Source organism: Acanthochromis polyacanthus, chromosome 10 (genome assembly GCF_021347895.1).
Source record: "Acanthochromis polyacanthus isolate Apoly-LR-REF ecotype Palm Island chromosome 10, KAUST_Apoly_ChrSc, whole genome shotgun sequence".
Taxonomy (NCBI): Eukaryota; Metazoa; Chordata; class Actinopteri; family Pomacentridae; genus Acanthochromis; species Acanthochromis polyacanthus.
Window position 1 is genome coordinate 41,357,042 of NC_067122.1, and position 23,987 is coordinate 41,381,028.

The 23,987-nt window shown below is 37.6% G+C and overlaps 1 protein-coding gene across 1 annotated transcript; it reads right to left on the reverse strand.

Annotated features, from left to right (window-relative positions):
- Positions 1–3,115: 3,115 nt before the first annotated feature.
- smim19 (small integral membrane protein 19) lies at positions 3,116–7,235 on the reverse strand. The gene is made up of 3 exons (XM_022223359.2): positions 6,946–7,235; positions 6,098–6,222; positions 3,116–4,535 (listed from the first exon to the last, which is right to left on the reverse strand). The coding sequence occupies exons 1-3, from the start codon at positions 7,077–7,079 to the stop codon at positions 4,471–4,473; spliced, it is 324 nt and encodes a 107-aa protein (XP_022079051.1). The 5' UTR covers positions 7,080–7,235; the 3' UTR covers positions 3,116–4,470.
- Positions 7,236–23,987: the final 16,752 nt, after the last annotated feature.

The window sequence follows — 23,987 nt, forward strand, 5'->3', positions numbered from 1 at the left end:
ATCCGGGCAGCAGTGTTCTCTACGCCGTCTCTCTCTCTTTTGCAGCTGCAGCGGTGTTGCACTTCTTTCTAAAAACATGTTCAAACTCGCCATATGAGCGCGTTAAAAACTTCCAGTTCAAAAACGCAGCCTTTCGCTTCCCCGTTTCCATGGTGACTCGTCGAATCGGGGTTCCATGCTGTCTTTTCAGAGTTGCGGTGCACGCCCTTAACTCCGGGTCAAACTACTCCGAGTTGATTAACTCAACTCAAATCAGCCGTTGTGAAACCGAAAACTCAGAGTTTTCTATCTCAGAGTAGATCAACTCAGAGTTGAGGATGAAACTCAGAGTTTCTTGAACCTGCTTCGTGAAACAGGCCCCTGGACGACCGAGTTTCTCATCAGCACACGCCATGCAGCTGACATGTCACAAAGTTAAAATGACCCACGTATTTTATGATCAACAGACATAGCATCAACCGGAGTGCCGGTTGATGTCACACTTATCGCAAAGGTGAACACTTAACGATCTCGTGTCCGCTCATTAGATGTATCCAGGCCAGGCAGCAGACCTGTAATTATTATTATTATTATAGTAGTAGTAGTAGTATTGTTGTTAATAATAATAATTATTATTTTCTAACATTATCACAAGCCTAGTAGTGTATATAATAAATACTGTGCAAAAATAAAAACGCTATTTAACGTAATTTATCTTTTATCACCCATTTATCAGTAAGGCTTTTATTTTGGTAGGGAGTCCATTTGACCCGTGACAGTCAGGGGTCACGTGCTTCCGTTTTTTCGTTATGAGACCTGAAACAAAAAAACGGAAAATTGAAATCCAAAAAACGAAATTCGGGGGTAATTTGCTTGTGTTGGTTTCATTTTTGGTTTTGAATTGAGAAAGGAAAAAAACGTTTTTTCGTTTTTGGTTGAAAACGAAAAAATGAAAATTGAGCTGTTTTTCCCTTTTTCGTTTGTTGGTTTGGTCAGAAAAACAGATTATACTTTTGGCCCCTGACCCGACCCTTGTCCCTGGGTGTCCTGTTGTAGAAAATAGTCACACTCAGCTCCTCAGTCCAGTCTTTATCACAACGTTGTGACTGGAAGCTGAAGGCTTCTGTCATGTCATGTCGTTTCTAAAAGTAACGACATGACAGTATAAAAAAACTGCACTGCAAACATCATTAGTATATTACAAAAGAAGAGAAGATATATTTAAATTGTTCTTCACTCAATTTCCCATTCCTAGCCAGACCCCACTGTTTATTCCAGTTAATTTAATTTAGATAGACCAATGATACGCTAATTAATAGAAAAAAATCATTAGGTTCATTGTTAGTTAAATCGGCGACCTGAATTAATGCTGTTTTCGGACGAACTCTACACCAAACTGTGTTCAAAATCTCGGCAAAAAAAATCTGTGTCTGAAGTGCTACTTCTTCATATTATGAGCGCAAATGGCTCAAACTTACTCAATTACCTCCAACTTCCTCTGATATCGGTCTTTTGAAGTGCTATCAAGTAGGGCTGCAGCTAACGAAGCCTCGAGTAATCGTCTGAGCATGAAACGGCATCAAAAGTGGAAGTGAGCGCGCAATGCAACAGAAATCACCATCTGACTGGAGTGCGGAACACCGACGGACGTTGGTGCATATATTATGTATGCACGATGCAGCGCGGATGTCTGCGTTTAGATACAGCTGTATAGTAAACGCTGACATCCGCATTTACAATAGATCGTGGATGTCCGCGCTGCATCATGCATACATAATACATGCACAATGCAGCGCCGATGTCCGTCGGTGTTCCGCGCTCCAGTCGGATGGTGATTTCTGTTGTATTGCGTGCTCACTTCCGCTTTTGATGCCGTTTCATGCTCAGACGATTACTCGAGGCTTCGCTAGCTGCAGCCCTACTATCAAGTGTGTCAATATACTTTTTCAGCTGAGTGGCAGCCATAGCCAACAAATGGACTCAACAAAGTTTGCCACTCACCATGGCGCTGAGCTACTTACTGACCCGGAAGTGTGACATCAGTGAAAACTGTCTATTGTCCCGGTCCTCACGATTAGCCACACTGGGCCTGCAGTGGGGATTAGATTTAGTCTGTGGCACTTGATACACTTTAAAAGTACATTTTAGCAAGACTGAATTTACTGCTTTTCCAGCAACATGCTAACATGTGCTAACATGCTAACGTCTACCTGGAATAATGATTGTTGTGTTAGGTTAGCATGCTAGTATGCGAAAACACAATTTTAGACATACAAGTCAAAAAAAACATTCAAAAGACAAAAGTAGTCATATTATACAGTGGTATGAAAAAGTTTGGGCACCTCATTGTTTTTTATATATAAATCATTTGGGTCAGTATGTAATTGAGGTACTTTAGAAGTCCATGGGATATATCTTGCATGCATTTTTATTAAAAGTAAAAAAGAATGTTTTTTATGTTCATTATGATCATGTCTTTACAAATCCCATAATTATTTATTTTGGACACAATCCTTTATTAATAAAAATGACTGGATATCACTAAAATGTCAACTAAATAGCCGTCCAAATTTAATAACAACCACCTTCTATTTAGCTAAACAACAATAAAATGAACTTATTCAGAAATAGTTTTGATTGTGTTCTTTGAGATAATCCTGTTGAGATAATCATGATGGATATTTCCTTTTTGACAATATATCAGATATTATATAGAGAATAACAAATTGTATCTGTCTGAGAAATCACTTTCCACTACCCATTACAAAAACAACTCTGAAGGAAGTGTTCAGTCCAGATCACATGACCTGCTCCACATGATGTCATTTCCTCCTGAAGAAATTACTGGCCAGACTCCAAGGCTTTCTGAGTTATTTAGTATAAAGTAGTCTACAGGTTTACTACAGTATCTTAACTTTCAATTTTCCTCAATTGTATATATAACATTTTAGAAGAATTTTTCTCTAAAAATGCCATGTGGTGTTTGGTTATAGGCGGGCATGTTGATTTTAGGCCTGAAAGCAGCAAAAATGTCAACTATGATACAAAAAGTCCTGCAATTATCTACTGACGATCAGGTGTTTGCATCAGCAGTTTCATTCTGGCCGATCAAATCACTGGTGGACACAGTAACATCTCAGTAGTGAAATGAGGTTTATTGGATTAACAGAAAATGTGCAATATGCATCAAAACTAAATCAGACAGGTGCAGGTCTTTAGAGACGGTCTGTGGGTTCTCTTTGACCATTTTCATCATCCTTTGCCTCTCCGATATTTTCTTGGCCTTGGTCTTAGCTTAAGAACTGTGCCTGTGGTCTTCTGTTTCCTTATAGTGGAAACCGACAGCTCAAGTCTCTCAGATAGCTTTTTGTAGCCTTCCCCTAAGCTATAATATTGAACAATCTTTGTTTTCAGGTCATTTGAGAGTCATTTTGAGGCCTCCACGTTGCCACCCTTCAGAGGAGATTCAAAGAGAAGAACAACTGGCAAATGGCTACCTTAAATACCTTTTCTCATGATTGGAGGCACCCGTCTGAAGTTCAAGGCTTCAGGAGATCATCAAACCAAATCTGTGTTCCAGTTAATCACTGCTAAGTAGTTACAGGTACTCAAATCAACACAATGACAAAGGTGCACGGCCTACTATTCACATTGTAATTTCATCCAACTTAATATTGCTACACTAAAAACCTTTGGGTAGAAAACAGTACTTAGCTTTTATTAGAAAATGAATGGCATGCCACTGTGATCATTTTCTGTGAAGACAGAGTAAATTATTATGCAGCCTCAGAGGTGTGCCTAACCTTTTTCATATCACTGTATTAGTTTTTTACTACATGATTAATGTACCCAAAAATGAACTGGTTGTAGTTGGCTGGAAGTTAATGCACATTCTTCCTTTGTCCATTTGGCAACATTTAGATGCAGCACCATCCCCACTGTGTTGGAGTGTCGATCAAATATTTCCCTAATTAATATTTCTTTTTTTAAAAGTCACATCACTACCAGTTTATCGTGACACTCCATGACAAACAAAACAAACTCAGAAGATGCACTGATCGACGTATTCACTTTGAGTTTATGTGCCTTTATTTTCACATTTTAATTTACTAACTTAGTCTACTCATATCTAACAAATAATTAAAAACAAATGGAACAAAAACCCCTAGTGCTTATGTTACAGCTGAAGAATCTTGTTCCTTATATATAAAGTACTTCACAGTGGACATTTTTTGTCCTTGTGCCACAATGAAAACATATCTATACGACTTCTGCTGCAGCTTCGTGTTCATCACTTCACTACTGGGTTTCATCCATCCAGCTGTTCAACCACTAACAGATGAGAAGATGAATGAAGACAGAGAGGGTGGATGAGGGCAGCGTCTTCTACACAACCTCTGATCATGACGGTGATTTAAGTCCTTTCTTATCCGTGTACGTAGAGAGAATGTCGTGACGATGGGAGTGTTTGTGGTGAATTATCTGCTGCTCTTATTCCATGGAGAGCTGCACACTCTCTGTCTGACTCTGCTGCTGCTGCTGCTCAAACTTCCGGGCTAGAAGGTAAAAACAGAAGATGGACAGAAACATTAGACTGACAGCATCTGCTTAGTTAGATCAGGATCATTATAACTGTCCATTATTATCTGTTTACATGTGTCCTCTGCCTGATGCTTAAACCAAAAAGAATGATTTAGAGTGGCAGTTGTTATGTCATTGTTTCTCTAACGCAAAAAAATGATGAAGGATAGACTGGATCTTATAAATTTTAACTGAAATGAAAGTATGAAGCTACAATTATGTCACTAATTCAAAAAAAGCTTCTAAATTGACAAAGTATATTATTGACCTCATCTGAAACATTTCTTTGGGGTATTTGCAGAAGTGACATTAATATGAAGTGTTATAGAACCTGACCTCGATAATCATGAACTTAACAAATAAAAATAAAGCTGAAAGCAGCATTTAACGGGTCCTCACATCTTTGCTGGTCAGTGAATCCAAGCATGTCCACTAGGTGGTGCTACAACAGAGAGTGTATGTCAGCCTATGGCTTTGTTGATGGTGAATTATCAGAACTGTCCCCCAGGTGGCGCTATCACTGTAAATCTATCTCGACCTATGGGTGTCATCAGGGCTAGAGTCTGATCACACATGTAAAGTTTGAGGCAGATTGGAGCATGTACAGGTCAGTTATACATCACTTCCTGTTTCATGGTGAATTGTTAAAATTCCACCATTTCTACGCCCTCAGACTTTCACAGAGCGTCTTAATAACCCATGCACTCATGCCTGGTGTACATTCTGGCCAAATCTCAGCTCTGAATTGCCCTGTTTGAGTTTGTAGTTTTTAGAAATGTGCAGAAATTGGTCCAAAATATGACAGATAATTCAAAATGGGTGACTTCCCGTTGTACTTTAGGTATGGTTGTCAAGTAAATTTTCATTTGTCTTGATGAGTTACATATGTCTACTAAATTTCATAGCTGTAGGTGACACGTAGTAGTGGCTGTAGTTCCCGATTGGAACTGGATATAATTCCCCCAAAATTTAAACATTTTTACCGGTTTGGTAAGTATTTTTAGGCCTTCAAAACTGCAATACAAAAGATGGACGACCTAAGAAAGTAAAGGGTGGTCCAGGAACAATGAAAAGACATTTTGTTGAACCACGAGTTGCTGTAGTTCGACAAATTATCATCACATGTAGACAGAATTTAAGTGCTTAATAAACAGGATATCTTGCCTTTGTGTGAACTGTCTCCTTCAAATGAAAGATCAGATTATTAATAATTTTAACTGAAGTTTAAGACACCAAAATGTGTGATTTCTTAACTCTTACAGTGATAGTTTCTTTACTACGTGTAACAGCTAAATTTTATGCGCAATATTACATTATGAGTGATATTAATTTACTACCTCAGAATCACTACAAGTATCACTTATCACTTTCCTATTCCAGTCTTTTTAAGCTGACCTATCTGTACCTTCAGTAATGTATTGTACTCTCGTGTTTTTGTTTTCTGAGCAATACCTGGAAAATGTGCTTCAGAAATTATACAGTTTTAGACTCTACAGCAGCATCATTTATCCAAGCTGTAGTTCTTGTCCATCCTCACCCAGAGAGTACATCTCCAGCTGCTGCCTCAGGCGAACCTTCTGCAGGCTGTCGTAGAAGTTGGGCTCCGGGCTGCTGCCGGCGGTGGGAGGCAGGGCGAAGATACGCATGATCTTCCTTTTGTTTCTGAAAAGAACAAGCAGTCAGCAGTCGCATACATTTCCATCTGAACCTGCTTTAGTCTGGCTCAAACAGTCATAACATGAAAAAAGTCTTCCAACGCAATCACTGTATGCAATGTGCAGTTTATAGCCTAATCAGGCATTACATTGGGATGACTACAGGCAACAGTGTTTGTTTGCTTCATGGGTTTGGTATTCCCAATATCCTTGGTTAGATTATTAACATGATTTACAGATGGGTCTGAGAATTCACCTTTTTCCTGTTATCCTGTGGACTATAATCTTTAAAATCTAATCCTTGTGAATGAGATCAAGTAATTCTGAAGCATTTATAAGACTTCAGTAACAGTGTGGAGGAAGTGGGAAACAAATGTCTTGATGTGGTGCTATAAAAGGTTTTCATCCAGTAAAAAGAACCGGGAAAAGAAAAGAGAAACTCATGTAGAAACATAGGAACAACTGCACCCAAAGATAGATAGATAGATAGATAGACAGACCAAACTGTGTTGGTTTTGACAATAAAATTAGTATTAAAGTCTAAATATAGTACATCATTAGAAATAATAACAAGCATATGGAGGGATGCTTGGGTCCTAAAGATTTTCAGAGCAAATCACGTTACCTTATTATACACTATTACCTGTCTTTACCTGTCTTTCAATTGCACATCTTATCATTGGCATAAGATGTCAGTTTTACTAGTTGACTGAACATGAACGCTACTTACTTTCTGGCGTACATGAGCAGGCCGAAGCTGACCAGGATCACCAGCAGGTAAACATTAGTGGCCTCATTCCAGGCTTCGTGCACCGAATAATCGATAGACTCAGGCTCGCTCCCTAAAGCCCCGTGACCACCCATGGAAACTACAACAACTACAACCAAATTATGTCGATTAATATGCAATTAAAATGAGAAACTGACTCAAATTAGCCTCGTTAGCTACGCGTCTGTGCCATAAATGTCTATGAGCTGTTGCTTTGTAAACACTAGCACGTCACTTCCGGGGAGTTCTTCTTCTTCTTCCTCTTTTAATTTCCGGCAGTGTAGACGCTTCGAGGCGTATTACTGCCTACCCCTGGTTGTCACAGGTCGCACATCCTTTATATTTTCTTATACAGCCCCGTGTCGCGCAGGAACTGTATGATTGCTGTCATCTGCTGGTGGTTATTTATGGAGCGATAGGAGTGCCAAATCAAAATATAAATAAATAAATAAATAAATGTGGAAATATAAAGATAAATAAATAATTAAATAAATAAATGTGGAAATATAAAGAGAAATAAATAAATAAATAAATAAAAGTGGAAATATAAAGAGAAATAAATAAATAAATAAATAAATGTGGAAATATAAAGAGAAATAAATAAATAAATAAATAAAAAGGAAAATTTTGTCTTTGCTTTTACCTTTTCTGTTTTTTCCTTTTATTTATTTATTTATTTATTTCTCTTTATATTTCCACATTTATTTATTTAATTATTTATTTCTCTTTATATTTCCACATTTATTTATTTATTTATTTATTTCCCTTTATATTTCCTCAGGTCCACCAAGAAAAGCAAAAATGCAAATCAGTTTGCTCTGGGCGGGGATTCTGAACACAGGAATCCTGCCTGACCCCAGCTCCCAGCACGGCTGAAGTGAAGCCATGTCACCGTTGAGCTTCGGCTGATTCTGCCACTGATAAGAAAATAAACATTAATTTACCGAATTAGCAGCGTCCTTTCAGTGTCTGATGGCAGAATCAGCCGAAGCTCCACGGTGACACGGCTTCACTTCAGCCGTGATTGGAGCTGGCGTCAGGAAAGAAGCCTGTGTGCAGGTACAACTCCCCACCCTGAAAAGGAAGCCCCGCCCAGACGAAACTGATTTGCATTTTTCTATTTCATGGTGTCAGGCCATTATGAAATAACCACAAAGAAATAAAATGCAAATCAGTTTGCTTTCACTTGGTGGACTGAGCTGTCAATCAAATGGCTCTCGGCGGGGCTTCCTCGTCGTTCCTGATCACAGGCATATGAAGAGTAGATACGACACGCCCCTCTGAGCGGCCTGTGATCAGGAACGACGAGGAAGCCCCGCCTAGAGCCATTTGATTGACAGCTCACTCCACCAAGTGAAAGCAAACTGATTTGCATTTTATTTCTTGGTGGTTATTTCATAATGGCCTGACACCATGAAATAGAAAAATGCAAATCAGTTTGCTCTGAATACATGCGTTATTATCAGCAGAGGAAGCAATTGGAAATGGACAAACAGTTGAGTAAAACATCAATTATGGTCCTCTTTATTTCCAGTGGAATGCGAGGAGTCTTATAGCTAATGGACAAGAACTCAAAAGTTATATTTATTCACTAGAAACTGTCCCAGATATTATATGTATTCAGGAAACTTGGCTGAGACCCCATTTAGATTTTATAATTCCTGGATTTAGTTCAATTAGACAAGATAGGACTAGAAATCAGAGTGGTGGAGGGTGTGCTACTTTTGTTAAAGAGGGATTAGCTTACAGGAGGATACCATCAGCTAGTGATATTGAGGGTGTGAGCCTTGAAGTATGCAGTGGAAGAACTGAAGGAAATATTAAGATAATAAATTTCTACAACCCGTGTAAAAATCTGGAGGTAGAAGTGTTAGAACAATTAGCTGGTAATCCACACAGAGGAGAAATATGGTGTGGTGATTTCAATGCTCATAATACCTTATGGGGTAGTAATCATACGGATAGAAATGGTTCAATAATAGAAGAAATTTTAGATGAAAGGTCACTGGTTTGTCTTAATGATGGACAAGGGACTAGAATTGATGTAAATAGAGGTGCCCTTTCATGTATAGATCTCACAATAGTGTCTGAATCGCTAGCTAATTGTTGTGAATGGAGAGTTAGGAATGAGTCTCTGGTAGGTAGTGATCATTTTCCAATACTAATTAAAATTAATAAAGAGGTATCCAAACAGATGGGCTGCACCTTTACGAGATGGTGCTTTGATAAAGCTGACTGGAAGAAATTTAAACATTGGTGTGAAGTCACAGTAGACCTCATCAGTCTAGAAGGTGATATAGAGGATAATGCTAAACAGGTTGCAGAACATATTATAGATGCTGCAAACTTGAATGTTGTTAAGAAAACAACAGGGAGTAGGAGAAGGGTAGTTCCATGGTGGAATGAGGAATGCACTAAAGCAATTAAAGAAAGAAACAGGGCTTTTAGAAAGCTAATGAAAAATATGATACAAGAAAATCTAATAGAGTTCAAAAGAAAAAGGGCGTGTGTTCGGAAAATAATTAAAGAGGCAAAGAAGAGATCATGGAGAAATTTCTGCTCCACCATTGGGAGAGAAACCAAGTTAGATCAGGTGTGGTCCATGTTTAGGAAAATGAATGGTAACAGGAACTCAGGTAAATCCCCAGTACTGATTCATGAAGATGAGGTGATTACTTCAGATAAAGGAAAAGCAGAATTACTTGGGAAAACCTTTGCTGCCATTCATAGTGGTGATCATCTAGATGATTTACACAGGGAAAGGAGAGAATTGGTTCTTAGGGAACATGGAAACATCTGGGAAGTAAAAGAAAATTGCAGCTCACCATTAGATATGGAGTTCACAATGAAAGAGCTAAAAACAGCCTTGCAAGGCACAGGTAACACGGCTCCAGGACAAGATCAACTATGTTATGCAATGTTCCGACAGCTTCCTGAAGTAACAATGCAAATAATATTGAATCTTTTCAATAAAATATGGAGAGAGGGACAGATACCTAGGAGTTGGAAGGAGGCAGTTATTCTGCCTTTTAGCAAGCCAGGAAAAGATCCTGGAAATCCAATCAATTACAGACCTATTGCATTAACATCACATATTTGCAAATGGATGGAGAGAATCATAGTAAATAGATTAGCTTTTTATTTAGAGCAGAAAGGATTGTTGAATGTTAGGCAGTATGGGTTCAGGAAAGGGCGATCAACAGTGGATGCCTTAGTTAGAGTGAGTAATGAGATTGAAAAGACTTTAAAAATGAAAGAGGTTATGATTATTGTTTTTTTGATATTGAGAAGGCATATGATTCAGTGTGGAGAGATGGTCTGCTCATTAAACTTAACCAAATGGGTATTGGTGGAAGAGTTTATAACTGGATAATAAATTTCTTAACGGATAGAAAAATTAAGGTAAAAGTAGGACAACGCTGTCTCAGGATTTTGAGGTAGAAAATGGTATTCCTCAGGGAAGTGCCATTAGTCCAATATTGTTTAATGTCATGATTAATGATATTTTTTCAAATCTAAACTGGAATATTAATTCAGCCCTCTATGCAGATGATGGTGCTATATGGATGAGAAGCAGAAATGTGACTCATGTAACCAAAAATGTGATGAATGCGATTCAGGAGGTAGAGAGGTGGTCATATGAGTGGGGGTTCAAACTTTCAGTCAGTAAATCTTGTTACATGATAATAACAAATAAAAGGGAGATTAATAATATAAATCTAACGTTGTATGGGCAACCTTTGCAGAAAGTGTCTGAGTTTAAGTACCTAGGTCTATGGCTGGACAATAAATATACATGGAAAACTCATATTCAACATTTAGAAGCAAAATGTAAAAAATCAATAAACCTTTTACGAGCTGTTGCTGGGTGTAATTGGGGAGCAGACAAACAAGCATTACTGGACATATATAAAGCACTGATGAGGTCAGCCATAGATTATGGTTGTATAATATATGGAGCAGCAGCAGTAACTACTCTCAAAAAAATAGACAGGTTACAATATAGGGCTTTGAGAATCTGTACAGGACTCATTAAAACAACACCAACTAATGCAGTCATAATAGAGGCAGGAGAAGTACCACTGGAGATAAGAAGAGATATATTTGCATTAAGTTACTGGGTAAAATTAAAAGGGTATGGAGGTGAGAATCCCGTGACTAATACATTAAAACAGTGCTGGGAGTATTCCACATTTAAAAGGAGAGGCTTTGGATGGGAGATAAATAATAAGGTGAAACAGCTTAACATGGAGAATTTGGATTTTGCAATAGCTAATCCAATAAGTAATGTTCCTCCATGGTTGTACCCAGAAATAAAAGTGGATATGTGTATTTTAGAAAAGAAAAGAGAATGGTGTAGGGCAGAAACTGGGATAAAAGTAAATACATATGTGAGGCAAAATTATTACAGCCACCTTAAAATATTTACAGATGGATCAAAAAATGAACATGAATATGTGGGTGTTGGTATTTTTATCCCAGATTTCATTATATGTATATCTAAAAGAATTTCGAATCAGTTATCAGTTTACACAGCAGAGGTGGTGGCCATTATTGTATGCTTGCAGTGGGTGGAGGAAGTCAGACCAGAACGGGTGGTGGTGTGCACTGACTCTGCAGCAGCTTTACAAAGTATACAGACAACTAATTCAGACAGAGAAGATCTTCTAATGGAAATACAGCATAGCCTATTTAGACTACATCGGGGTGGTGTGGATGTACAGTTTTGTTGGGTACCAGCACATGAGGGGGTGAAAGGGAATGAGATGGCAGACAAATTAGCCAAAGCATCACTTAAGGGAGAAATAGCACTGCATATTCAATTAGGCAGAGGAGAAGGGGAAACAATAATTAAAAGGAAAGGACTGGAAAAATGGCAGAAAAAGTGGGATGAAGATAAGAAGGGTAGGGGATTTCATAAAATTCAAAAATCAGTGAAAGTTAATAGCTACGAAGAAAGGAGCAGGAGGGAAGAAATTGTCATCTCACGTTTACGAGTAGGACACACTGGGCTTAACAATATCATGTATCTGTTAGGGAAACGAGGAGATGATCTATGTGAAACATGCAGAGTTAAAGAAACCGTGGAACATGTGGTGATGCAGTGTAGGAAATTTTCAGTGGAAAGGGAAATGTTGGAGAGGAAAGTTAAGGAGTCGGGTAGGAAGTGGAGTCTAGTTGGAATGTTGGGAACAGAAGGAGAGGGGGAAGAGATAAGGAAAGGGAGGAGGGCGCTACTTGTGTTCCTGAGGGACACAGGGTTATTAAATAAGATATAAATAGGTAAATAGAAATGACTGAATGATGATACACACTCTTGTGCAGTAGGTGGCGGTATGCACCTTAAGTTGTTTGCGACCCGCCATTTAAAAAGAGAGAAGAAGAGAAGAAGAAGTTTGCTCTGGGCGGGGCTTCCTTCCCAGGGGGGGAGTCGTACCCGCACACAGGTTTCTGTCCTGACGCCAGCTCCGATCACGGCTGAAGTGAAGCCGTGTCACCGTGGAACTTCGGCTGATTCTGCCATCAGACACTGAAAGGACGCTGCTAATTCGGTAAATTAATGTTTATTTTCTTATCAGTGGCAGAATAAGCCGAAGCTCAACGGTGACATGGCTTCACTTCAGCCGTGCTGGGAGCTGGTGTCAGGCAGGACTCCTGTGTTCAGAATCCCCGCCCAGAGCAAACTGATTTGCATTTTTCCTTTTCTTGGTGGACTGAGGAAATATAAAGGGAAATAAATAAATAATTAAATAATTAAATGTGGAAATATAAAGAGAAATAAATAATTAAATAAATAAATGTGGAAATATAAAGAGAAATAAATAAATAAATAAATAAAAGGAAAAAACAGAAAAGGTAAAAGCAAAGACAAAATTTTCCTTTTTAATTATTTATTTATTTATTTCCCTTTATATTTCCACATTTATTTATTTATTTATTTATTTCTCTTTATATTTCCACACTTATTTATTTATTTATTTATTTATTTCTCTTTATATTTCCACATTTATTTATTTAATTATTTATTTATCTTTATATTTCCACATTTATTTATTTATATTTTGATTTGGCACTCCTATTGCTCCATAGTTATTATGATCACAAAAACAAGATTTAACAGAAACTGAATGTAGTCCCAGATCTGCCAGTGATTTAAATAGATTTCTCCTCTCATTAGTATATTTCCTACACTCCAGCAAAACATGTTTCACCGTTTCAGAGTGACCACATCCACATAACCCTGTGCTGTGTTTCCCTATAATATGCAGATACTTATTTAGTCCACAATGTCCCAGCTTTATTCAAATTTTAACAGAGTCTACCCGGTTTCCATGAAAATTATTGCTCTTTTTAATTTTTGGACGGAAAGACAAATAATGCCTTCCCTTGCTTTCCTTTTCCCATTCTCTCTCTTCCACTCATTCTCCACACACTTTTTAATTTTTGCTCTCAACTCAACCCTTCCCATAGGAATTTCCACCTCCACTTCTCCCCTCTTAAGTGTTGCCTTCATAGACATAATAAAGAGTAGACGCCGCTCGGGGTGCTGCGCAGCGAGAAACACGGCTGCCATCTTGGTCCCGTCACCCGCTCCACTCAGTGCTGTTTGACAGTGCATTTAATCCATCTTAACTCTGAATATTAAACTGATTTTCACGCGTTTTTTTTTTTTTTTTTTTTTGCTGCAAACGTCATACATGTAGCTATGATACAGGACAAATGGTTCAGCGTATTTTAATATTCATAGCGGGAATAATAGATAATAATAATAATAGGTAATAGAATATTCTGATATTAAGCTCGACTGTAGACAGGTATTTTGCAAACACTGTAAACACACACACACTAATATATGTTAGAGAAGCAGATAATGGCAGTAAAGTCAATTATTTTAATAATTTGAAGAGACAATATATGATTACGTTATATATACATACATAAACAAAATACTGACTAATGAACACATTAGTCAGTTTTCTGATATATTGATTATATTGATACTCCATACATGATTTATATATATTCATTTTCTCTGATATATAACTTCTATCTATTGTTTTATATAGAAATATGTATAGTCAGTATTTTGTTTATATATGTATATATAGTGTAATCATATATTGCCTCTTCAAATTATTAAAATAATTGACTTTACTGCCATTATCTGCTATATTAGTGTGTGTGTGTGTGTGTGTGTGTGTGTTTACAGTGTTTGCAAAATACCTGTCTACAGTCGAGCTTAATATCAGAATATTCTATTACCTATTATTATTATTATCTATTATTCCCGCTATGAATATTAAAATATGACGAACCATTTGTCCTGTATCATAGCTACATGCAGAGGCGTCACTAGGTTTTAAGGACAGGGGGGCTTAGCCCCCAGGAGATGCACAGGATGTGAGTGAACATTTAATTTTACAGCTAACAAAAACTGAGAAATTGCTTTTCTACATTAAGATTTAGATTTATTCAGAGATACTTCACTGTGAAAATGTTTTACACCACAGTGGCCATGACTTTTGCTCACAACACAATAACTCAGAGCTACCAAGTTGTGACCAGACCTCAGAGTGAGATTTGGTTTGTGCAGGATGCTGATGGAGGGTCTGGGGGTCCTCCCTCAGAAAATTTAGAAAATTACTGATTCTATTTCCTGCATTCTGGTATATTTTATGAGCATTTTGTTAAAATCTTATTATAGAGGGATAATAAAAACAACAACATTGAGCTAAAAAAAAAAGGCAAAAAAAAAACTGCAACGGCAGGCAGTATTGAAAATAGTTCTTCATGTAAAATATGGATGAAAGTTCTGTGGCTGGATGTGCACAACACATTTCAGCATTTTCCATAAATATCTGCATAACTGAAATAACTCCAGCAACCACTTGTAACATTTGTCTTGGAGGATTCTAATGCACAACAGCTTCAATTTGACCACATCAGCCAACTAAACAATAAAAAGTGCTTAAGCAAAAGCAAAACATCTTTATAACTTAAATTATCTATTCACTGAACAGAATTACAATCAGACACTAAACTCTGTCTCACAGGAGCAGGGTGACATGGACTAAAATCAGGACTAAACCAGGTCTGACTTCACAGGAGCAGGGTGACATGGACTAAAATCAAGACTAAACCAGGTCTGACTTCACAGGAGCAGGGTATCATGGACTAAACCCAGGACTAAATGAATGAATAACATATTAACGAGGCCCAAAAACAAATAATAAAGACTGTCAACTCAGAATAAATGGCACAATTGTAAACAGGAACAGGAAAAGAACAGGGAAAAATGAATTTTTGTGAGCCATGTTGTACTCCCTGGTGGCTTTTTTTGAAGCCTTGATGATCTCTGGGGTGGGTTCCCATTTATTGCATGGCTCCAAACCACCCATTTTAATAGTCATAATAGAGGAGAGTGTTCCCTCGAGAGCCACAGTGTTCCTGGTCTTAGTCTTCTTTAGTCCAACCAGTGAAAGCAGAGTCATATTAGGTCCAAAACTAGCAAAATTATGTATTTATTTATGTCGTATATTTGGCTTATATCTCTCTCTCTTGGCTATCTCCACTTTCCAATCATTACTCTAATAAATAAAAGCTCAAGTTAAATAAGTCTTATATGGTGCATCTGGACTGAAATGTTTCATATTTCATATTCATATCAAGTTCCATAAAAATCCAAGACTGTCTGCATCACAAATTCTCTCCTGTAAAATCCTTTAGACTCACCTTTCCAGTAGAGGTTTCTCCCCTCTCACTCTCTCTGCTCCTCTGCCCTGACTCCTACAGGTCAATAGGGGTGGTGGAGTGATTATTATTATTATTATTATTATTATTATTATTATTATTATTATCATCATCATCATCATTATTCACATAATCATACGTGAATGAGCTCAGCTCCTGTTTCACTGTGTGCATCTGATGCTGGAGTTGATGCTCCAGAAGGAAGTCACTCCAAAGATAGTATATGGTAAAAAAAAAAAAAAAAAAGAGAGTGCACACCTAACTCTATGAACAGCCAGAACCTTCACAGTGCATTTCAGACTAACTCGCTAGCTAAGTAGCAGCGTTCTTTTAGAGCTGAAATATCACTTTTGACCGCAGAACAACAAAGGTAAGACGTGCACAGAGATACAGCAGCATCTCACGCTGCCTCCTTTACAGGGGGCTCTCTCCTACAGAGTGAACAAGCCAGGTTTTTATTTGTCAAACAGGGAGCATTTGGTTCATTAATTACATGGGACTTTCTGCTGTTAGTTGGGGGGCTGGAGCTAACTTATTGTGACTATCAGCACTGATGAATACTTACTCTCCTGAAAACATTTCGCATATCCATTCTTGTTCACGTTCTTCTCCTAACGCTGCTCTCGTCCGTTCTGTGTGCTTGTTCCCTATAAACACATGCTGGAGGTACCAGCAGCCTAGGTTGCAGGGAAAACGTGGACTGGATTTCAGTGATGTGGGCGTGCTTCATATGAACAAGTGGAATGGACTGCATAACGACGCACTGACTCTGACTCTCTACCTTCCACTATGAAGTAAAGAGAAACTAAGATTTATGATCGTATCTAAGTTAAAATGACTGGTTATGTGATTATGTATTTAAACTCATATTCTGGTCACATTATATGGAACTTTTTGGCACTTTTTTGTAAAAAAAAACCCAAAAACAACTTTAAAAAAAAAAAGAACATAAAATTATTTAGGGGAGCTTAAGAATATTTTAGGAGGGCTGAAGCCCCCCTGAAGCCCAGTGATGCCACTGGCACATGTATGACGTTTGCAGCAAAAAAAAAAAAAAAAAAAAACGCGTGAAAATCAGTTTAATATTCAGAGTTAAGATGGATTAAATGCGCTGTCAAACAGCGCTGAGTGGAGCGGGTGACCGGACCAAGATGGCGGCCCCACCGCTCGTCAGCCCCAATAGGCAGTAGCCGCGTCTACTCTTTATTATGTCTATGGTTGCCTTTGCCAGTAGGTCTGCTATTCCGGGTAGTTTTTCTTCTTCGTGGGTTTTGTCTCGCCGCATCGTGGCGGACTGCTGGCGCTTCGGTTTCCACTTATTACAGTCTTTTTTTTTTCATGGCACTTTTTGTTTTTTTTATTATGGAAGGTGGAAGTGAAAAATGAAACAATCTGTGGTCTAATGGTCATTCATCTTCTGTGCAAGTTTTTCTTTTTTATATATACTGTTGTACAAGAGGGAATAATGTCTTCCAGTTTTTTAGAGGTGAGAGATGCTACAATGTAGAAATACAAGTAATGAATTTAAATTTACACTTAAACAAAAGTATAAGAAGAATTGGCATCAGAATATGGCTAACACACTTTCACAATTCAGCTATGGAAAACAGATGGGCAAGCATGTTAAATCTGGCAAAGATATTATTAGTGGAACTGAAGGTTCTGTAACACCTCAGTGTCAAGAACTTTCCATAATGTGAACCTCTAAATTTTTCTTATCTTCATCTTTATCATTTTCTATCTAATGGATAGAAAATGATAAAATAAAATATTTCAATAATGACTTTTATTGCATTGGATTTCCACTTTGGAGAGTGTATTTTTTAATAAAGTCAGTCTAAAGTGTTACTTTTTGATTTTACACAGGAACTAAGACACTTTATGGCAAAAATGCACCCACATGTTGGAGAGGTGTCCCTTTTAAAAATTTAAAAATTAGGCCAACTGCCACAGTGTTTCATTTACAGCTACAATATTTGGTGGGCATATGCACCACATCAGGACACACCAAAAAGTCAATTACAGCCATGCCCTAAACCCAACAGGAAGTCGGCCATCTTGAATTTGCTGTAAATTTGTCAAAATTAATTTCTACCGGCAAATGAATTGCCTTTTTGGTGGCCTTATCATATCCCAAAACGTGTGAACTTTGGCGTGCACATCAGGACTGGCGAAAAATTTGATATTTTATGGGAGTTGCGCATGTGTGTGGCAAAATGGCTCTATACCCAGATAGCAAACTATGGGTGAATCAATGTTGAATCTATGTTGAGACCTAACGTCGAAATTATACAGAAAGCGCAAGGTTGATAAAATGTTGAGTCAACGTTTGCTTACATAGATTACATGTTTGCAAACATAGATTCAACATTAATTAAACATTGACCTGTCAAACATTTTAATTAAACCAAAATACAATGTAGATTCAATGGTATCTTTTAAACACAAACTTCAATGTTGACAAAATGTTGTTGAATCAACGTTGATCCAACCATCAATCTTCAACCGTAACCACAATTCAACCTTCTTAACCCTAATTCAACATAGATTTAACATCTTTTGCTATCTGGGTAAAGTGTGATTTATGGTTGAAAAGCAAACGTTGACTCAACATTTTATCAACCTTGCGCTTTCTGTATAATTTCGACGTTAGGTCTCAACATAGATTCAACATTGATTCACCCATAGTTTGCTATCTGGGTAAGGAATAAACAGGGTAAATGAATCTGGAAATGCATTCCATTTTAGTGAGAAAAGTTCTTCCTATGATAGAGATGTCTCTCTGAGACCATGAATTTAGATGAGTTTTAGATTTTTCTACACAGTTCCATATATTAAGCTTGGATAATTGGTCGATATCTTTACTGATATATACACCCAAGTATTTCATTGTTGTCTTTACAGGAATGCTATGAATGGCTGATAGATGTCAGTGAGTATAGCCTTCTTTAACCCTTTCCTCAGGTTAATTCAGGACCAGCTCTCCGTTTAAAGGGTCAGATTCTATCTGCCTATTAGAATTTACCTAACAGGATTCAGTAGAATAATTAAGCTGGTGTCGAGGAATACTCGCCTAGGTCCTAACTGTCTTCTTCCAAACGTCTTACCCCTCTTACTCCAATAAATACTCTCTTACTAAGCAGCCCTCCTAAGTAGTAGAATTGATTTATCGATCACGTTTGTTAACGACAGCTTTCCTCTTAAAATTGTTTGTACTTGCTGATATTCCTAGGTTCGTTTTAGAGGTTTGGAAAACTAACCTCGGGGGTAATGTTTAAAGTAACTAGTTGGATTAAAGTAACCTTTAAGAACCATTAGATTTAATGCACACAATCAACTTAACTTTTTACCACTATGCAGAATCAGTGGTTCATAATAATTTCATTAGACTTCTCTTTAAATGCAATATAGCGTTTTATTAAGCAATTATTAGCAGGGGCACAGCATTAATTCATGATTAAACAATTTAATTATTTCTGATTATTTCTAACTTAACTAACTAAACTAAGCTGAGCGTACCTAAGAATCTTGTCTAATTCGTAAATTTAGGAGAGAGAGTGGACAGCGTGGCCACCGCTGTTTCACCCAGTCTTGACCTGCATCTGGGAGAGCCACTCGAGTGGACTCAGTACGGAGTCTTCTTTGTGGGCGGAGGGTGTTCTTCCTCGGCAGGGGGAGTGGAGAGGTCCCGAAAGCCAATCGTTGGTCTGGCAGTTATCTTTAGTAGCAGCTGGAACACAAGTGCGGCGTCTCAGCTGTCTTCTCAGTCGGGTGGTGGTGGTGGAAAGCCCCCGTCTCACCAGGCTGCGGTGGGTCACTGGGTCCTCCAGCCCCTGGAGTGGAGCAGCCCTCTGCTGCTGCCTCCTGTGCCTCTCTGGATGCCGTAGGTGCTTGCCTGTCTTCATCTCTTTGAATAACTGCAGACCTCTCAGGACTCTCCGTTTGGCAGAGTGTGGTCCTCGCTTGTTGAACAAAGTCAGAAAAAGACTTTGCCTCCAACGATGTTCTCAGCGATCTCTGGAGCCTAAGTCCTGCGTTGTCTTCCCGTCTCTAGGGCAATAGATGCGGTGAAGATTCTTCAGAACTCCAGCCAAGTTCCCCTTTGCAGCTCCGGCGAGCAGCATCTCCCCCCTCCAGGGGAGAACTCCAAATTCAGTGTCTTTGACTCTCTCTTTTATAGTGTCATCCTCTAATACACACACATTATCTGTACGCTCAGTTGCCTAACTATCAGGCTCACAACAACTACACACATTGTCAAGGCCTGGTCAAGGCACATTCAAGGCACATTCATTGAGAAAGGTGAAGTCATTCTTCATGCACTTCCTATAACCCATATTTGGCCATAGGCCTGGGTTCCGCCAGGCACACAGTAGCAGTCCCCAACTTCTGCTTTTCTCTTTCCTGCTTGCATACAGCTCAGAACAGCATAGATTACTTCAATTCAAAACTCATTTAGTTACACTGGATCACTTTTTAAATCATTCTTCTTAGCATGATCAAATAACTCATTTTAAATCATTCTCTTCTATAGCAATCATCATTTTCAGAATATATATCAGCCTATTAAAATCATTCTTGCCTCAAGCATAATCATGTGGTTAACTTATATAGTTTCTCATTTTAGCTTTTCATTGGTCTGCTTAAAGCTTTTATTTAGGTAGTGGTTGCTCCTGGGATCTCAAATAACTAGGCCCCACTTGACACAGATCACAATCACGAATAGGTAATAATTCACATTTACTAAAGTTTAGTTTTAAACCAGAAGCTTTAGAGAAAAAATTAACAGAATCAAGGATTTTGGGCAGTTGATCAGAGTTTCTCATGAATATGGCTTTATCATCAACCAACTGACTGATGGTTAGTTGTTTCCCTGGAATATTTAATTAGTCAAAATCAGATTTTTTTCATTAGAATCGATAGCATCTCAGCTGCTGCAATAAATAATAAGGGCGAGATAACTGAAAATTAACTGAAAATCTTGGGGAAGTGCCCTGTGGTAGTATAACGGTACTGTTAGTGTCCTTATATATCAATTTGACGATATAACTGGATTCACCAGATTGAGTTTCTGATATAATGTCAGCGATACCTGTTTTAAGTCTATTGGCAAATATGAGTTAACATTTTGTAATCGTTGTTCAATAGAGTGATTGGTCGAAGGTTGTCAATTAGTTTTGGGTCCTTACCAGGTTTGGGGATTAAGGTAATAACACCTTGTTTCATAGTATTTGGTAAAATTAAAGTCGTTAAGATCTCTTTCAGCAGATTGAAAAATAAGTCTTTTAGATTAACCCACAACTGTACTCTTCCTCCTGGAAGAGTACAGTTGGCTATAAAATTGAAAAAATTCTTTGGAGATCTTAATAGGATCATTACATCAATTACCAAAGTTTTGATTGTATTTCTTTCTTGTCTTCTTTTTTCTAGTCTGCAGAAATATGCTGAGCTTCTCTCTCCTTCCTCAATCCACTTTGCTCTGGACCTGATATAGGCTCCTTTTGTTTTGTTGATGTAAATGTTGTCCAAGGAAGAGTACAGTAAGATTAATTTGTTTTTCTTGTTCACTGAAAGAATGTTTATTGCAAGTATTATTGCAAGTATTATGAATTTCTTGTATAATATCAATTTCTTTTTGTTTATTGGCTCGGTTTATAATTTGGCTATGAGATATGGATATCTGATGTGTTTTATATTTTAGAAATTCCCATTTTTCACTGTAAGATTGAAGTGCAGTATCTTTGGAGATATCTTCTATAGTTCTTATTACATCCTGACAGTAGTGTTCATTTTTTAAAAGATTTGAATTAAATTTCCAATAGCCTTTATCCAATTCCTTATTGAGGAAATAGTTAATTTAACCATACAATGATCTGTAAGCGGTGCAGCAATAATTGAGCAGTTGATATTAAGAGCAGGTGTAAATTCAGAAACAAGCCAAAAGTCTAATCTGAATTTGATGGTTCCATCTGGTTTGAACCATGTAAAGATTTGTTTGTCTGGATTTTGTGTTCGCCATATGTCATTTAGTTGGAAATCATTACAGAATTGTGACAAAGTGCAATTAAATTGATGATTTTGAAATCTTGAGGGCTGCCTGTCAAGCCATTCATCCATTACCATATTGTAATCTCCACCTAGAATAATTTTACTATTAATATAAGTTTGACATAGTTCTGTAATCAGTTGTTTATTCTGGTTGAGGTTATTATTACCATAAAGGTTTCCTAGAATCAAGAATTGGTTGCTTGTTTCAAAAATGCAAAATATCAAGTGACCTGAAGAATCCTTTTTTGTAGAAATAACTATTCCAGGAAAGTTATGTAGGAGTATGGCGACCCCTGCAGACCTATTTGTGCTATGACTAAAGTATATTTTTTCACCCCATTGGTTGGACCATATTTATTACCTCCGCCAAGGAGGTTATGTGACACCCGCCGTATGTGTGTCCGTCTGTTAGCAAGGTAACTCAAAAACGCCTGGGCAGATTCAGATGAAATTTTGAGGGGATGTAGACTATGGTAAGAGGAAGAGCTGATTTAATTTTGGTGGCAATCCGGAAAGGATCCTGGATTCTGTTTTTTTAGTATGTTTTTTTAAGTATGTGTTGTATTCCAAATGCGTACGAGTATTTTGTCCCTTATCACTCACCAGAGTTCAAGTGGGAGTAGCAATGCATGCTGGGATGTGTTGTTTACCTCAGTTAAAATGAACGTCAATGTGAGCGGCAGAGCAGCAAATAAAGCTCCGATAGAATCTTCAATAAGTCGTCTTATTTCATGCAAACCACAACATGACATGGTGTTAGAGACTCATCGGACCGTACGCTTCTAAAGAAAGGAGTGAATAATAAATCCATCGAGAGATTTTTCTGCGCTTAAAAATGCTGTTCCTGAGCTGAAATTCACATTTTGCTCAGATATGCTGTCCATGCAATTGCTTCAAACTAAGACAACTCAAGCATCACTTGCCTTCATATTTATCACATTTCAAGTCATTCTGAAGAAGAAATTTGTGTGTCAATGTAAACGTTACGTTAATGTAGCCTTCATGATTTTTCTGTGTATAAAATGCTGTTCCTGAGCTGAAATTCCCAGTTTGCTCAAATAGGTTGTCCATGCAATTCCTTCAAAACCAAGTCATCTCAAACATCATTTGCCTTCATATTTGTCACATTTCAAGTCATTGTGAAGGATAAATTTGTGTGTCAACATGAACTTCACGTTAATGTATACTTGATGATTTTTCTGCTCTTAAAAATGCTGTTTCTGAGCTAAAATAAGTTGTCCCTGCAACGTATTACATCCAGAACACCTGAAACATCATTTTCCTTCAAATGATGTAATTGCTAGTCATTCTAAAAGAGGAATTTGTGTGTCAACATGAACTTCACGTTAATGTAGCCTTCATGATTTTCTGTGCTTCACATGCTGATTCTGAGCTGAAATTCACAGTTTGTTCAAATATGCTGTCCATGCAATCCCTTCAAATCCAAGTCATCTCAAACATCATTTGCCTTCATATTTGTCACATTTCAAGTCATTGTGAAGAAGAAATTTGTGTGTCAACATGTACTTCACGTTAATGTGCTGTTCATGCAATTCCTTCAAACCAAGTCAACTCAAACATCATTCGCCTTCATATTTATCACTTCTCAAAACATTCTGAAGAAGAAATTTGTTTGAAAACATAAAGTGTACAATCGTGCAGCCTTAATGATTTCTATACGCTTCAAATGCTCTTCCTGAGCTTAAATGCACAGTTTGGTCAAATATGCTGTCCATGTAATTCCTTCAAACCAGAACACCTTAAACATCATTTGTTTTCATATTTATCACGTCTCAAATCATTCTGAAGAAGAAATTTGTTTGAAAACATAAAGTGTAGAATCGTGCAGTCTTAATGATTTCTATACGCTTCAAATGCTCTTCCTGAGCTTAAATGCACAGTTTGGTCAAATATGCTGTCCATGCAATCCTGTCAATCCAGAAAACCTTAAACATCATTCGCCTTCATATTCATTACTTCTCAAATCATTCTGAAGAAGAAATTTGTGTGTCAACCTTATGCTCACGTTAATACAGCCGTCATGATTTTTCTGGTCTTAAAATGCTGATCCGGAGCTGACATGCAGAGTTTGGTCAAATATGCTGTCCATGCAATTCCTTCAATCCAAACCAACTCAAACATCATTTGTTTTCATATTTATCAAATCATTTTCAAGAAGAAATTTGTTGTAGAATGTAAAGTGT

Excerpts from the sequence above, each read along its gene's own strand:
- smim19 (XM_022223359.2), bottom strand. The coding sequence starts at position 7,079 with ATGGGTGGTCACGGGGCTTTAGGGAGCGAGCCTGAGTCTATCGATTAT. Across the intron at positions 6,223-6,945 it reads CTGCTCATGTACGCCAGAAA|AAACAAAAGGAAGATCATGC; the intron begins GTAAGTAGCGTT and ends TGTTCTTTTCAG. Across the intron at positions 4,536-6,097 it reads GCTGGAGATGTACTCTCTGG|CCCGGAAGTTTGAGCAGCAG; the intron begins GTGAGGATGGAC and ends TTTACCTTCTAG.